At 38.9% G+C, this 17344-nt stretch overlaps 1 protein-coding gene across 1 annotated transcript in view; it reads right to left on the bottom strand.

The window, feature by feature from the left end:
• Nucleotides 1-16571, bottom strand: part of Pus10 (Pseudouridine synthase 10) — a 122480-nt gene extending 105909 nt beyond the window's left edge. Inside the window, exons 1-2 of the mRNA XM_070085655.1 lie at nucleotides 16269-16571; nucleotides 2623-2850 (exon numbers count right to left, since the gene is read on the bottom strand). Coding sequence (XP_069941756.1) covers nucleotides 2623-2850; nucleotides 16269-16433 — 393 coding nt within the window. The 5' untranslated portion in view covers nucleotides 16434-16571. The remainder of the gene's footprint in view (nucleotides 1-2622; nucleotides 2851-16268) is intronic.
• Nucleotides 16572-17344: the final 773 nt, after the last annotated feature.

Here is a 17344-nt window from a genome sequence, read left to right as displayed (position 1 = left end):
TAGGTGGTAAGTTATTAAATGCTGTAAAGAGTTTTTATGAGGATAGTGAGGCTCAGGTTAGGGTGTGTAGAAGAGAGGGAGACTACTTCCCGGTAAAAGTAGGTCTTAGACAGGGATGTGTAATGTCACCATGGTTGTTTAATATATTTATAGATGGGGTTGTAAAGGAAGTAAATGCTAGGGTGTTCGGGAGAGGGGTGGGATTAAATTTTGGGGAATCAAATTCAAAATGGGAATTGACACAGTTGCTTTTTGCTGATGATACTGTGCTTATGGGAGATTCTAAAGAAAAATTGCAAAGGTTAGTGGATGAGTTTGGGAATGTGTGTAAAGGTAGAAAGTTGAAAGTGAACATAGAAAAGAGTAAGGTGATGAGGGTGTCAAATGATTTAGATAAAGAAAAATTGGATATCAAATTTGGGAGGAGGAGTATGGAAGAAGTGAATGTTTTCAGATATTTGGGAGTTGACGTGTCGGCGGATGGATTTATGAAGGATGAGGTTAATCATAGAATTGATGAGGGAAAAAAAGTGAGTGGTGCGTTGAGGTATATGTGGAGTCAAAAAACGTTATCTATGGAGGCAAAGAAGGGAATGTATGAAAGTATAGTAGTACCAACACTCTTATATGGATGTGAAGCTTGGGTGGTAAATGCAGCAGCGAGGAGACGGTTGGAGGCAGTGGAGATGTCCTGTCTAAGGGCAATGTGTGGTGTAAATATTATGCAGAAAATTCGGAGTGTGGAAATTAGGAGAAGGTGTGGAGTTAATAAAAGCATTAGTCAGAGGGCAGAAGAGGGGTTGTTGAGGTGGTTTGGTCATTTAGAGAGAATGGACCAAAGTAGAATGACATGGAAAGCATATAAATCTATAGGGGAAGGAAAGAGGGGTAGGGGTCGTCCTCGAAAGGGTTGGAAAGAGGGGGTAAAGGAGGTTTTGTGGGCGAGGGGCTTGGACTTCCAGAAGCATGCATGAGAGTGTTAGATAGGAGTGAATGGAGACGAATGATACTTGGGACCTGACGATCTGTTGGAGTGTGAGCAGGGTAATATTTAGTGAAGGGATTCAGGGAAACCGGTTATTTTCTTATAGTCGGACTTGAGTCCTGGAAATGGGAAGTACAATGCCTGCACTTTAAAGGAGGGGTTTGGGATATTAGCAGTTTGGAGGGATATGTTGTGTATCTTTATACGTATATGCTTCTAAACTGTTGTATTCTGAGCACCTCTGCAAAAGCAGTGATAATGTGTGAGTGTGGTGAAAGTGTTGAATGATGATGAAAGTATTTTCTTTTTGGGGATTTTCTTTCTTTTTTGGGTCACCCTGCCTCGGTGGGAGACGACCAACTTGTTGAAAAATATATATATATATATATATATATATATATATATATATATAATATATATATATATATATATATATATATATATATATATACATGTATACATGTATATATAATATATATATATATATATATATATATATATATATATATATATATATATATATATATATATATATATATATATATATATATATATATATACACCTACCATCCGACTTACGAATGAGTTCTGTTCCGAGAAACCGGTCGTAAGCTGAAATGGTCGTAAGTCGAACTTTACTACTGAATATCAACAAAACATTTTTGTAATGACTTTATTTTATTGTTTTATTTTGGTATTTCACATTTTACTTTACTTTTTATGCTGTTAGTACTGTATTTTATACTGTAAGGTTTAGGATAAACACTTTGTACAACACAAATAGTTGTTTATTTCCCAGAAATTTGGCATAAAAAACACGGTCGTAAGTCGAGTGGTCGTAAGTCGAGCAGGTCGTAAGTTGGATGGTAGGCGTATATATATATATATATATATATATATATATACAGTGGACCCCCGCTTTACAATCAGCTCCCAATGCGACCAATTATGTAAGTGTATTTATATAAGTGCGTTTGTACGTGTATGTTTGGGGGTCTGAAATGGACTAATCTACTTCACAATATTCGTTCAGTAATGGCACCTGAACATACTTCTGGAATGAAATAATATCGTAAACCGGGGGTCCACTGTATATATACATATATATATATATATATATATATATATATATATATATATATATATATATATATATATATATATATATATATATATATATATATATATATATATATACACATTTATATATACATATAACAGGTGAAAGAATACCTCAAGACACACTATTCTGTGGCTTTCTTTAAATGGAATTACTATATTGGTGGGCGATTGTAATATAAAAAAAAAAGAAAATAGGGGTGACTGTATGAAAATGCTGCCTTCACTGCAATGACTGGAAATTAATGAACAAATATAGTGGTACCTTGAATTTCAAACAGCTCCAAACTCGAACAATTAAGTAAGTATATTTCTGTAAGTGCATTTGTAAGTGTATTTCTGGGGGTCTAAAACGGACTAATCTAATTTACATTATTCCTTATGGGAACAAATTTGTTCAGTAATGGCACTCAAACAGCCTTCTGGAATGAATTATGGCTGAAATTTGAAGTGCCACTGTATTTTTATATGAATATGCATGATTTGGATGATTAATATGTATGTATAGCATGCCTTACCAACTTGACAGCATCAGTAGAGCAACCCCATTGTAATAATCCAATGCAGGTTATACAGACTGCACACTTTTGCTTCTTGACAATATGTTCAAGGTTGCCATTTTTAGATAAAATGACTGTTCCATCACTGTCTGTACACACTTCATTTTGATCATTGACTATTGTTTTCTTAATGTCATTATTTTCTTTATATTCTGAGCTACTGTAATCTTGGCTGCACACCACAACCTGCAAATAAATTATTTAAAGAAATATAAATAAAAATTAAATAAATTTTAAAGATGAGGTGAGCCATAGAATAGATGGGGTGGAGATAAGGGTGAGCGGTGTGTTAAAGCATCTGCAGAAAATAAGTTTATCTATGGAGGAAAAAAAAAAAATGTATAGTATAGTGTTACCAACACTGAGTGCAACGCATGGGCTCTGAATGCTACAGCACAGAGACTAGAGGCAGCAGAGAAATCATGTTTCAGAGTAATGTTTGATGGAATTTCAGGAAGGCCCTGCTTATACAGCAGGTTAAGTTCCAGGCTACCGCTATAAAGCAAAAATCACAATAAATGCATGTAAAACTCTGATAACATGTTTACATTATCATATATTAAGTGAGCAATAGGGATAGGCCTTAAAAATGCACATGCAGTGCGACCTCAACTTACGAGTTTAATCCATTCAGTGAACTAGCTTGTAACTCAGTTCATTCTTATATGAAATCAATTTTCCTCATTTAAATTAATTGAAATGCCATTAATCCGTTCCAGCGGAATTCTTGCTCTCAGGAGGCAGGACAAAATACAGTGGACCCTCAACCAGCGATATTAATCCATTCCTGAGAGCTCATCGTTAGTCAAAATAATCGTTAGTCAAGTTAATTTTCCCCATAAGAAATAATGGAAATCAAATTAATCCGTGCAAGACACCCAAAAGTATTGAAAAAAAAAAATTTTTTACCACATGAAATATTAATTTTAATACACACAAACTGAAGATTACATGCACAGTTACATGACACTTACCTTTATTGAAGATCTGGTGATGATTGATGGGATGGGAGGAGGGGAGAGGTGTTAGTGTTTAGAAGGGGAATCCCCTTCCATTAGCACTTGAGGCAGCAAGTCTTTTTCTGGGGTTACTTCCCTTGTTGTTTTAATGCCACTAGGACCAGCTTCAGAGTCACTGGACTTCTGTCGCACAACATATCTGTCCATAGAGGCCTGTACCTCTTGTTCCTTTATGACTTTCCTAAAGTGGTTCACAACATTGTCAGTATACAGGTTGCCAACACGGCTTGCAGTAGCTGTGTCAGGGTGATTATCATCCATAAAGCTTTGCACTTTAAGCCACATTGCACAGATTTCCTTAATCTTAGAAGTAGGCAACTTCTTCAATTTCTCTCTCCCCTCCTCCGAAGCAGTTTCCTCAGGTCTGCCCTCTTGCTCTTCAAGATGATCTAGCAGCTCATCAGTGGTTAGTTCTTCACTGTCCTCCACCACCAACTCTTCCACATCCTCCCCACTAACCTCCAACCCCAAGGACTTCCCCAATGCCACAATGGATTCCTCAACTGGCATAGGATTCTCAGGGTTAGCCTCAAACCCTTCAAAATCCCTTTTGTCTACACATTCTGGCCACAATTTTTTCCAAGCAGAGTTCAATGCCCTCTTAGTCACTTCCTCCCAAGCCTTACCTATAATGTTTACACAACTGAGGATGGTAAAATGATCTTTCCAAAACTCTCTTAGAGTCAGTTGAGTTTCAGAGGTCACTACAAAGCACCTTTCAAACATAGCTTTTGTGTACAGTTTCTTGAAGTTGGAAATAACCTGCTGGTCCATGGGCTGCAGGAGAGGAGTGGTATTAGGAGGCAAAAACTTCACCTTAATGAAGCTCATGTCCCTAGAAAGTCGCTCTACAAACATCTGTAGGATGACCAGGGGCATTGTCTAATACCAGGAGGCACTTAAGGTCTAATTTCTTTTCAATTAAGTAATTTTTCACATTGGGGGCAAATGCATGGTGTAACCAGTCATAGAAAAAGTCCCTAGTGACCCATGCCTTACTGTCTGCCCTCCACAGCACACACAAATTAGCCTTGAGGACATTGTTTTTCCTGAACACTCTGGGGGTTTCAGAGTGATACACCAATAAAGGCTTCACTTTGCAATCACCACTAGCATTGGCACACATCAACAAAGTAAGCCTGTCTTTCATAGGCTTATGTCCTGGGAGTGCCTTTTCCTCCTGAGTAATGTACGTCCTGCTTGGCATTTTCTTCCAAAACAGGCCTGTTTCGTCACAATTAAACACTTGTTCAGGTTTGAGTCCTTGACTGTCTATGTACTCCTTGAAGTCCTGCACATATTTTTCAGCCGATTTGTGGTCCAAACTGGCAGCCTCACTCTGCCTTATCACACTATGAATGCCACTATGCTTCTTAAGTCTCTCAAACCAACCTTTGCTGGCCTTAAATTCACTCACATCACTAGTTGCTGGCATTTTTTTAATTAAATCGTCATGCAACTTCCTAGCCTTTTCACATATGATCGCTTGAGAGATGCTGTCTCCTGCTATCTGTTTCTCGTTTATCCACACCAATAACAGTCTCTCAACATCTTCGAGTACTTGCGATCTCAGTTTCGAAAACATAGTTGCACCTTTGGCAAGAACAGCTTCCTTGATTGCCGTTTTCTTGCCCACAATAGTAGCGATGGTTGATTGGGGTTTATTATACAACCTGGCCAGCTCAGAGATACGCACTCCACTTTCATATTTATCAATGATCTCTTTCTTCATCTCCATAGTAATTCTCACCCTTTTTGCTGTAGGGTTGGCACTAGAAGATTTCTTGGGGCCCATGGTGACTTATTTTGCAGGTGCAATCACTAAAAAGGCTGTGATAATATGAAATGTTCCAGTTGTATGTTTGGAAGCGACCGCGGTGGCTGGCTGGCTTGTAAACACTGGCACCAAAGGGACAAGTAAGGCGCGCTCAGGCCAAAGTGGACGCGTATGGTACGGAACGAATAGCGCTGGTCGGGTTTTTAAGCGCTAGTCGAGGCAAAATTTTTGCGTTTAAATGAATAGCTAGTCAGATTTATCATTAATCGATGCCATCGCTGGTTGAGGGTCCACTGTACTTCAATATAATGCTAATATTAACTCTACAGCTTATTTATGTATCACAAATGATCTAATATAACATAATAAACAATATTAATAACACTGAAACATGATATATGCTCTAAAATGAATAAAATAGGGCATACTATGGCGAGTGGTGGCAGCCACTGCCGCTGTCGCATTGATCATATCTTCCCATTCTTCCCCTTCTGAAAACAGAGTGTTTGTGAGGCTAACTGCATTAGATCACTAGTTTCATAAGGAAAACCCTGAAACAATGTATTTATAAATAAAAAATATTGCATAAAAACAATAAAACATAATAGAGAATGTAAAGAATTTTTTTTTATTATTAACACACTGGCCGATTCCCACCAAGGCAGGGTGGCATGAAAAAGAAAAACTTTCATCATCATTCACTCCATCACTGTCTTGCCAGAAGGGTGCTTTACACTACAGTTTGTAAACTGCAACATTAACACCCCTCCTTCAGAGTGCAGGCACTGTACTTCCCATCTCCAGGACTCAAGTCCGGCCTGCCGGTTTCCCTGAATCCCTTCATAAATGTTACTTTGCTCACACTCCAACAGCACGTCAAGTATTAAAAACCATTTGTCTCCATTCACTCCTATCAAACACGCTCACGCATGCCTGCTGAAAGTCCAAGCCCCTCGCACACAAAACCTCCTTTACCCCCTCCCTCCAACCTTTCCTAGGCCGACCCCTATCCCGCCTTCCTTCCACTACAGATTTATACACTCTCAAAATCATTCTGTTTCGTTCCATTCTCTCTACATGTCCGAATCACCTCAACAACCCTTCCTCAGCCCTCTGGACAACAGTTTTCGTAATCTCGCACCTCCTCCTAACTTCCAAACTATGAATTCTCTGCATTATATTCACACCACACATTGTCCTCAGACATAACATCTCCACTGCCTCCAGCTTTCTCCTCGCTGCAACATTCATCACCCATGCTTCACACCCATATAAGAGCATTGGTAAAACTATACTCTCATACATTCCCCTCTTTGTCTCCAAGGACAAAGTTCTTTGTCTCCACAGACTCCTAAGTGCACTGCTCACCCTTTTCCCCTCATCAATTCTATGATTCACCTCATCTTTCATAGACCCATCCACTGACATGTCCACTCACAAATATGTGAATACATTCACCTCCTCCATACTCTCTCCCTCCAATTGATATCCAATCTTTCATCACCTAATCTTTTTGTTTTCCTCATAACCTTACTCTTTCCTGTATTCACTTTTAATTTTCTTCTTTTGCATACCCTACCAAATTCATCCACCAACCTCTGCAACTTCTCTTCAGACTCTCCCAAGAGCACAGTGCCATCAGCAAAGAGCAACTGTGACAACTCCCACTTTATGTGTGATTCTTTATCTTTTAACTCCACGCCTCTTGCCAAGACCCTCGCATTTACTTCTCTTACAACCCCATCTATAAATATATTAAACAACCACGGTGACATCACACATCCTTGTCTAAGGCCTACTTTTACTGGGAAATAATCTCCCTCTTTCCTACATACTCTAACTTGAGCCTCACTATCTTCGTAAAAACTCTTCACTGCTTTCAGTAACCTACCTCCTACACCATACACCTGCAACATCTGCCACATTGCCCCCCTATCCACCCTGTCATATGCCTTTTCCAAATCCATAAATGCCACAAAAACCTCTTTAGCCTTATCTAAATACTGTTCAATTATATGTTTCACTGTAAACACCTGGTCCACACACCCCTTTCCTTTCCTAAAGCCTCCTTGTTCATCTGCTATCCTATTCTCTGTCTTAGTCTTAATTCTTTCAATAATAACTCTACCATACACTTTACCAGGTATACTCAACAAACTTATCCCCCTATAATTTTTGCACTCTCTTTTGTCCCCTTTGCCTTTATACAAAGGAACTATGCAAGCTCTCTGCCAATCCATAGGTACCTTACCCTCTTTCATACATTTATTAAATAATTGCACCAACCACTCCAAAACTATATCCCCACCTGCTTTTAACATTTCTATCTTTATCCCATCAATCCCAGCTGCTTTACCCCCTTTCATTTTACCTACTGCCCCACGAACTTCCCACACACTCACAACTGGCTCTTCTTCTTTCCTACAAGATTTTATTCCTCTTTGCCCTATACACGAAATCACAGCTTCCCTATCTTCATCAACATTTAACAATTCCTCAAAATATTCCTTCCATCTTCCCAATACCTCTAACTCTCCATTTAATAAATCTCCTCTCCTATTTTTAACTGACAAATCCATTTGTTCTCTAGGCTTCCTTAACTTGTTAATCTCACTCCAAAACTTTTTATTTTCAACAAAATTTGTTGATAACATCTCACCCACTCTCTCATTTGCTCTCTTTTTACACTGCTTCACCACTCTCTTAACCTCTCTCTTTTTCTCCATATACTCTTCCCTCCTTGCATCACTTCTACTTTGTAAAAACTTCTCATATGCTAACTTTTTCTCCCTTACTACTCTCTTTACATCATCATTCCACCAATCCCTCCTCTTCCCTCCCGCACCCACTTTCTTGTAACCGCAAACTTCTGCTAAACACTCTAACACTACATTTTTAAACCTACCCCATACCTCTTCGACCCCATTGCCTATGCTCTCATTAGCCCATCTATCCTCCAATAGCTGTTTATATCTTACCCTAACTGCCTCCTCTTTTAGTCTATAAACCTTCACCTCTCTCTTCCCTGATACTTCTATTCTCCTTGTATCCCATCTACCTTTTACTCTCAGTGTAGCTACAACTAAAAAGTGATCTGATATATCTGTGGCTCCTCTATAAACATGTACATCCTCCTCTACATTCCTCTCTTCTCCAGGTGCATACACGCTTATTATGACCCACTTTTTGCATCCAACCTTTACTTTAATCCACATAATCCTTGAATTTACACATTCATATTCTCTCTTCTTGTTCCATAACTGATCCTTCAACATTACTGCTACCCCTTCCTTGGCTCTAAAGAAATAAACTGGTATTGTAAAGCGTATGTATGCTAGCAGCAGTGGAGGAGGTGGAAGGTGGAAGATAGGCTACTTGCTACATTCTTAATGCTACACTTTAGTGCTCAACTTAATTGCTACGCTCTTAATGCTACACTTTATCGCTGAACTTAATTACTACATTCTAAATGATACACTTTATTGCTGAACTTAATTGCTACACTCTTAACCCTTTGACTGCCGCAAGCCCCTTTTTGAAACTGTCATTCTTTGTCGCAAAATTTTTTGGAAAAAAAAAAAAAAAAAAATAAAAAAAAAATAAAAAAAAAAAAATAAAAAAAAAAATTCTTATGAAATGATAGAGAATCTTTTCCCTATGGTAATGACACCAACAGTACGAAATTTGGTCGAAAACTCACGGAATTGTGCTCCTGCCAAGTTAGCGATCTCGGCAACATATATGCATCGGCGATTTCGCCGAATTTGAGCCCTGTTTTTGGCCAATTCCGTTGTTCCAGTTGACCAAACTCATAGCTATTTCTTTGGAACTCCATTTTTTCTATCAGTTGAGTACAATAAACCACCCATTTACCGATTTGAACTACCCAATAAAGTGGTCAAAAATTGGCAATTTGGCCAATTTCACGCAAATTAAAAAAGATGCCAATTTCAAAACGGGGTCCAGAATAAACAATGAAGACATTCTTGGCACTAAAATAACATATCTTCTGTTCATTAGTCACATCTCTAGGCCCCTCTTATATTACTATTGCTTTCTATTTTGATATTTTACTCATACAAAAAATACAAAATTTACTGTTATGCAGACTGCTGCATTATTGTAAAAATGGTATAAATAATATCAGTGCACTAGTGAAAGAATATTAGACTCCCCAGTTGACGTGTATTGGACGTGTGGTGTGATTTGTTTACTCCTGAACATTGGTAAATATCGAACATTTCCGCTACTTTGAGCTCAATTTCAAGGTCGTTTTCATCATGAAATTAATCAAAATCATGTCTATTTCTGTAATATGTTTTCAATTTTATCATGTGAGACCATGCAAACAAGAATACAACGACAAATACTATACGAAAATACACCTCAAAGTCGGTGTTTTAATAAAAAAAAAAAAAAAAATTCTCATTATGCACTGCGTGCTGCAGGATTTCTTTTATGTGGTGCACACTGACCACACAGACCCATTCTCTCACATGTGGGCCTACCAGCTTTCTCCTGCTTGATTTGAAGCCGCTAGAATTTACACGTATAAATACATCCGAAACAGTGGTGCATAAGACATATATGTATGACCAAAACAGTCAAAGGGTTAATGCCACACTCTGAGTGATTAATGCAAGCAATGCAGTACCAGTGTAGTAGAAGTGCGTATTGCACTCGTACGGCTTTGTAAACAACCGCACACCTCACATCTCGCTTGTATTTATCCATGATTTCATGCTTTAATTCCATGAACACCATCTTTTTCTTCTCAGCACTGTCCTTTGCACTTACTTTCTTAGGACCCATGGTCAGAAAAAAGAAATGTGGCAAAATAACTACACAAAATGTAAGTAAAACACAAGAGAAATGCTTCCACAGTGAGGTAAGCAATGCACTGCACTGCACTGGACTGGAATTAAAGCATGAAATCATAGATAAACAAGTGAGGTGGGTCATGGGTTGAGGGGGAAGTGGGGGAAGCTCGCTCGTAACTTGGATGTTGACTCATAACACAGAGCAAAAAATCAACAGTGACAGCTCGTATCTCGAAAACTCATATGTTGGGACACTTGTAAGTCGAGGTTCCACTGTACAGTACACACATCACTTACCTTAAAATATTTTCATTCTTAGATTATAGTGAGCGGTGAATATATTTATCGTAGAAAGTCTGAATAAATGAAGAATGGATGTAACTGAAAACCGCTGCATTAGTGAAACGCCGTAAAGCGAAGTGATTTAAAACAAGGCCCACGTGTATGCAGAGAATTTAGACTATAGAAATTACAATGCAATGTAGGGTCACCAAAGATATAATGCACTGAGTCAAGGAGGAGTTACTGAGGTGGTTTGGAGATGGAGAGGGATAGGTGGATGAACAGGATGTAGAAATCTGGGAAGGAAGGTAGGAGGAGTAAGGTTTGCTCCATAAACTGTTTGAGGAAGTAAATGGGGCTTTGAGTTTTAGTAGCTTGAGTATCCAGCAGGTCTGTGTGACCATGATAGTTAGAAATGAGTGGAGATAAGTGACTTTTTAATGGATGTGCTGTTGGAGTTTAAGCTAGGTAACTCATGAAGAAATTCAACGAAAATGGTTACATGGACACGAGTCCTGGAGATGGGAAGGGTAGTGCCTGCACTCTGAAGGAGTGGTGGGGATGCTGCAGTCAAAAGGTAATCTGATTCACCTCAAATCAATTTTTTATTACAAAATTACTGTACATAAAAGGTAGAAGAAATACAAGGAAAATAGAAGCATCAAGTAAGAGAGAGGTGAAGGTTTATAAACTAAAAGAGGAGGCAGTGAGGGTATGATATAAGCAACTATTCGAGGATAGATGGGCTAGTGAGAGTATAGGTAATAGGGTCGAAGATGTATGGAGTAGGTTTAAAAATGTAGTGTTAGTGTGTTCAGCAGAAGTTTGTGGTTACAAGAAAGTGGGTGCGGGAGGGAAGAAGAGCAATCGGTGGAATGATGTAAAGAGAGTAGTAAGGGAGAAAAAGTTAGCATACGAGAGGTTTTTACAAAGTAGAAGTGATGCAAGGAGGGAAGAGTATATGGAGAGAAAAAGAAATGTTAAGAGAGTGGTGAAGCAATGTAAAAAGAGAGCAAATGAGAGAGTGGGTGAGAAGTTATCAACAAATTTTGTTGAAAATAAGAAAAAGTTTTAGAGTGAGATTAACAAGTTGAGGAAGCCTAGAGAACAAATGGATATGTCAGTTAAAAATAGGAGAGGAGAGTTATTAGATGGAGAGTTAGAGGTATCGGGAAGATGGAGGGAATATTCCGAGGAATTGTTAAATGTTGATGAAGATAGGGATGCTGTGATTTCATATATAGGGCAAGGAGGAGTAACATCTTGTAGGAGTAAGGAAGAGCCAGTTGTGAGTGTGGGGGAAGTTCGTGAGGCAGTGGGTAGAATGAAAGGGGGTAAGGCAGCTGGGATTGATAGGATAAAGATAGAAATGTTAAAAGCAGGTGGGGATATAGTTTTGGAGAGGTTGGTGTTATTATTTAATAAATGTATGGAAGAGGGTAGGGTACCTAGGGATTGGCAGATAGCATGCATAGTTCCTTAGTATAAAGGCAAAGGGGACAAAAGAGAGCCCAAAAATTATAGGGGGATAAGTCTGTTGAGTCCTAGGTAGTAGGTTGGTAGACAGCAACCGCCCAGGGAGGTGCTACCGTCCTGCCAAGTGAGTGTAAAACGAAAGCTTGTAATTGTTTTACATGATAGTAGGATTGTTGGTGTCCATTTTTCTGTCTCATAAACATGCAAGATTTCAGGTAAGTCTTGGTACTTCTTCTTACACTTAGGTCACATTACACATACATGTACAAGCATATATATATGTACACACCCCTCTGGGTTTTCTTCTATTTTCTTACTAGTTCTTGTTCTTGTTTATTTCCTGTTCTCTCCATGAGGAAGTGGAACAGAATTCTTCCTCCGTAAGCCATGCATAAGTGGCGACTAAAATGCCTGGAGCAAGGGGCTAGTGACTCCTTCTACTGTATATATTACTAAATGTAAAAGGAGAAGCTTTCGTTTTTCCTTTTGGGCCACCCCGCCTCGGTGGGATACGGCCGGTGTGTTAAAAGAAGAAGAAGTCTGTAGAGTATACCTGGTAAAGTGTATGGTAGGGTTATTATTGAAAGAATTAAGAGTAAGATGGAGAGTAAGATAGCAGATGAACAAGGAGGCTTTAGGAAAGGTAGGGGGTGTGTGGACCAGGTGTTTACAGTGAAACATATAAGTGAACAGTATTTAGATAAGGCTAAAGAGGATTTTGTGGCATTTATGGATTTGGAAAAGGCGTATGACAGGGTGGATAGGGGGGCAATGTGGCAGATGTTGCAGGTGTATGGTGTAGGAGGTAGGTTACTGAAAGCAGTGAAGAGTTTTTACGAGGATAGTGAGGCTCAAGTTAGAGTATGAAGGAAAGAGGGAGATTATTTCCCAGTAAAAGTAGGCCTTAGACAAGGATGTGTGATGTCACCGTGGTTGTTTAATATATTTATAGATGGGGTTGTAAGGGAAGTAAATGCGAGGGTCTTGGCAAGAGGCGTGGAGTTAAAAGATAAAGAATCACACATAAAGTGGGAGTTGTCACAGTTGCTCTTTGCTGATGACACTGTGCTCTTGGGAGATTCTGAAGAGAAGCTGCAGAGGTTGGTGGATGAATTTGGCAGGGTATGTAAAAGTAGAAAATTAAAAGTGAATAAAGGAAAGAGTCAGGTTATGAGGATAACAAAAAGAATTAGGTGATGAAAGATTAGATATCAGATTGGAAGGAGAGAGTATGGAGGAGGTGTATGTATTCAGATATTTGGGAGTGGACGTGTCAGCAGATGGGTCTATGAAAGATGAGGTGAATCATAGAATTGAAGAGGGGAAAAGGGTGAGCTGTGCACTTAGGAGTCTGTGGAGACAAAGAACTTTGTCCTTGGAGGCAAAGAGGGGAATGTATGAGAGTATAGTTTTACCAACACTCTTATATGGGTGTGAAGCATGGGTGATGAATATTGCAGCGAGGAGAAGGCTGGAGGCAGTGGAGATGTCATGTCTGAGGGCAATGTGTGGTGTGAATATAATGCAGAGAATTTGTAGTTTGGAAGTTAGGAGGAGGTGTGGGATTACCAACCTGTTGTCCAGAGGGCTGACAGAGGGTTGTGGAGGTGGTTCGGACATGTAGAGAGAATGGAACGAATCAGAATGACTTTGAGAGTGTATAAATCTGTAGTGGAGGGAAGGCAGGGTAGGGGTCGGCCTAGGAAAGGTTGGAGGGAGGGGGTAAAGGAGGTTTTGTGTGCGAGGGGCTTGGACTTCCAGCAAGCATGCATGAGTGTATTTGATAGGAGTGAATGAAGACAAATGGTTTTTAATACTTGACATGCTGTTGGAGTGTAAGCAAAGTAACATTTATGAAGGGATTCAGGGAAACCAGTAGGCCGGACTTGAGTCCTGGAGATAGGAAGTACAGTGCCTACATTCTGAAGGAGGGGTGTTAATGTTGCAGTTTTATAAACTGTAGTGTTAATCACCCCTCTGGCAAGATAGTGCTGGAGTGAATGATGATGAAAGTTTTTCTTTTTCGGGTCACCCTGCCTTGGTGGGAATCGGCTAATGTGTTAATAATAATAATAATAATAAGAATAAAAAATAATCTGAAGGCCCATAATCATGATTGATTTCTGCTGTATTATATTGCTAAGCTTTAAATAATAAGACATTACATTGTGCCTTACTTTTTGGGTTATCCTAGGTCATTTACAAATACATTACTATACAAAATAACCACTGAAAAAGTGAAATTTCAAGTGCTTTTATGAAGTAAGAAATCACGAAAGCACTTGGAATTTTACTATTTTTTCACTGGTTATTTTGCATATACAGGTTGGCCATCCCTAATCTGGCATCAGTGGGACCTGTAGTGTGCCAGTTTAGCAAGTTTGCTGGATTACAGAGTGGTTAGGTTAGAATACACTTAATTAACCTATCAACACTCTTTCTGCTACATCTTCCTCATTTTCATCACTGCTTACTCCACTGGCTTGCTGCTGTGGATTTACATCCATCTTCACAATTTCTGAGTCAGTATAATGATGAAATTTGAAATTATGCTAGCCAAAATTAGTGTCAGATTACTGATGGAACTGGATAACTGATTGCCGGATTAGTGATGGCTGACCTGTAGTGATATCACCTTTTAATAATACGTAATATAACAATATCTTTATTTACTGCAAGTACAGGTACATGGCATACAGGCCTAGCTGACATCAGTGACATACTACTTTATAGAAAGCTGCTTGTTATACAGAACATTTCGGGCAAATTAGGTCAGTTTTGTCCCAGGATGCAACCCATGCCAGTTGACTAACACCCAGGTACCCATTTTAAACTGGTGGGTGGACAGGGACAGTAGGTGTCTCATGGAAACACGTCCCTAATGTGATTCTTCAACGTCCCTAATGTTTTCCAGCCATACTGGAGGAGATTTGAACCCCGGACCTTAGGTGTGAGCTGAGTGTGATAGCAATCGAGCTACAGGACACCCCTTGAGCGTCATCTAATTGCATATGTTATTATGTATGATAAATGTAATCACCTAAATTTGTATGATTATACTTATGTGTACCTAAATAAACTTAATCTAACATATTGTCGATAATTTTACCAATAATTATAGTTAACCTAACTTAAATATTAGTGAAAACATGTCAGCTCAACTAAGTATTATTATTATATTCATTGAAAGAGTTTAACTCTTAATGGTTATTCATGGAGTACAGCAGAGGTGAAAGAGATGATGAAGATGAAGGAAGAAGTTTATTTAGGCAAAGGTACACATAAGTACAATTAACATACATAGCATAAATTACTCAGGATAACCCCCCAATAAAGTCAGACAGTGACTTATTTCCACTGGGGTAGGTAGAGGTGATGAGGGACACTGGGTGCAAGGATGGCAAAGGAAGGAAGGGTCACAGATGATGTAGCATATTCGTGGGATGATCAGAGAGAAGGGTGGATAAAGTAAGCAAGGCATCTGAAATGAATTTGTTGTCGTCTGATGACTGGGACAATGATTGAAATGTGACACAGCCAGTTAAGTCACAAACTCTGCAGTGAAGTTTTATTCCGAAAGATACAAATGATTTCACATAGAATAAATTTTCATAAGACTTCTGAGAGAACTGTTGAACCCCAATGGAAATAAATCACTTTGACTTTTTTGGGGGTTATCCTGGAAAATTTACACTATGTAGGTACTAATATGTACCTACATATGCCAGAGTAAACTTACTTATTTCAATAGGATAATGCAATAAAGGTAGTGAGACCTATTAGGGTGACTGGTGAAATTTCTAAAATAATAATAATAATATCTTTATTTATTAAAAGTACATGTACATGTTACACAGGCCAAGCTGACAAACTACTATAAAAAAAGCCCCTCGTTATGCTTCAGCATGTTGGGCAAATTATGTCAGTGTCCCAGGATGCAACCCACACCAGTCCACTAACACCCAGGATGCGACCCACACCAGTCCACTAACACCCAGGATGCGACCCACACCAGTCCACTAACACCCAGGATGCGACCCACACCAGTCCACTAACACCCAGGTACCCATTTTACTGATGGTGAACATAGACAACAGGTGTAAAGAAACACGTCCAATGTTTCTACTCTGGCTGGGTATCGAACCCAGACCCTGGCTGTGTTAAGCGAGATCTTTAGCCACCAGAGCCTGGTGGCCAACTTTAGGTGTTTATAATAAGGGTGATACTCACCCCTTCTTCATCTGTATTAAGCTGCTGAACAAATTTTTGAATAGTTTCATTGACTAATGACAACTGAGCATATAAAATGTCTGATCGATCACCAAGGTAGACCAGGATACACCGTCGACAACATCCTACGTCCTCCAGAAACTTAAGTGCACTCATTCCTAGCATTTTGAGAATGACTTTCTTCTTCGTTCTTGCTTGAGATGCTTCACCCACCACGATTTTAACACAACCAAAACTCTCTTCTTGGCCTTTTTTTTTTTTTTTTTTGGTTGTTGTTGTTGGGTTTATCAGGGCCACTGAAAGCTTATGCAGTATCGAGCCCGACTTCCCGATGTAATAATAATAATAATAATAATAATAATAATAATAATAATAATAATAATAATAATAATAATAATAATAATAATAATAATATCTTTATATACTACATGTACAAGGTATACAGACCATAGCTAACATCAATGACATGCTACTATATAGAAAGTCGCTTGTTATGCTGAGCATTTCCCGCAAATTAAGTCAATTTTGTCCCAGGATGCGACCCACACCAGTCCACTAACACCCAGGTACCTATTTTACTGATGGTGAACTGTGACAGCAGATGTAAGGAAGCACGCCTAATGTTCTACCCTCGCCGGAAATTGAGCCCCGGGCCCTGGGATAAAATAAAGGACCATGCACCCAAGGCAGAAGAAAAAACGCAAAGAAGAAAGAGGAAAAAGGAAAGGGGATTTAGATTTTTTAGATTTTGCCACCGAAGTGGCAAGAGCATATGGACACAAAAGACCTACAAACTAGGCACCAAAAGGGTTAATAGGTGTACATACGGTTTTTTTTAATCTACATATCTACAGTTCATTTATCTGTTACAAGCAAATTTAGGAAGCAAATTTAGGAAATTTGCTTAGTATATCTGGTATCTTATTTTCATTAATAAGATATCTTGACATGTCACATAGGTTATTATACTGTCTGTCTCTGTATTCCTCAATAAGTGGACAATTAAGCACATAGTGTTCAAGAGAGTGACCATATGCCTGATCACATAATTTACATTTAGTTTGATCATCATCTGT

This window comes from Cherax quadricarinatus, chromosome 16 (genome assembly GCF_038502225.1).
Source record: "Cherax quadricarinatus isolate ZL_2023a chromosome 16, ASM3850222v1, whole genome shotgun sequence".
Taxonomy (NCBI): Eukaryota; Metazoa; Arthropoda; class Malacostraca; order Decapoda; family Parastacidae; genus Cherax; species Cherax quadricarinatus.
The sequence above is the reverse complement of the archived record's forward strand: the minus strand, read 5'-3'. Positions and strand labels throughout refer to the sequence as shown.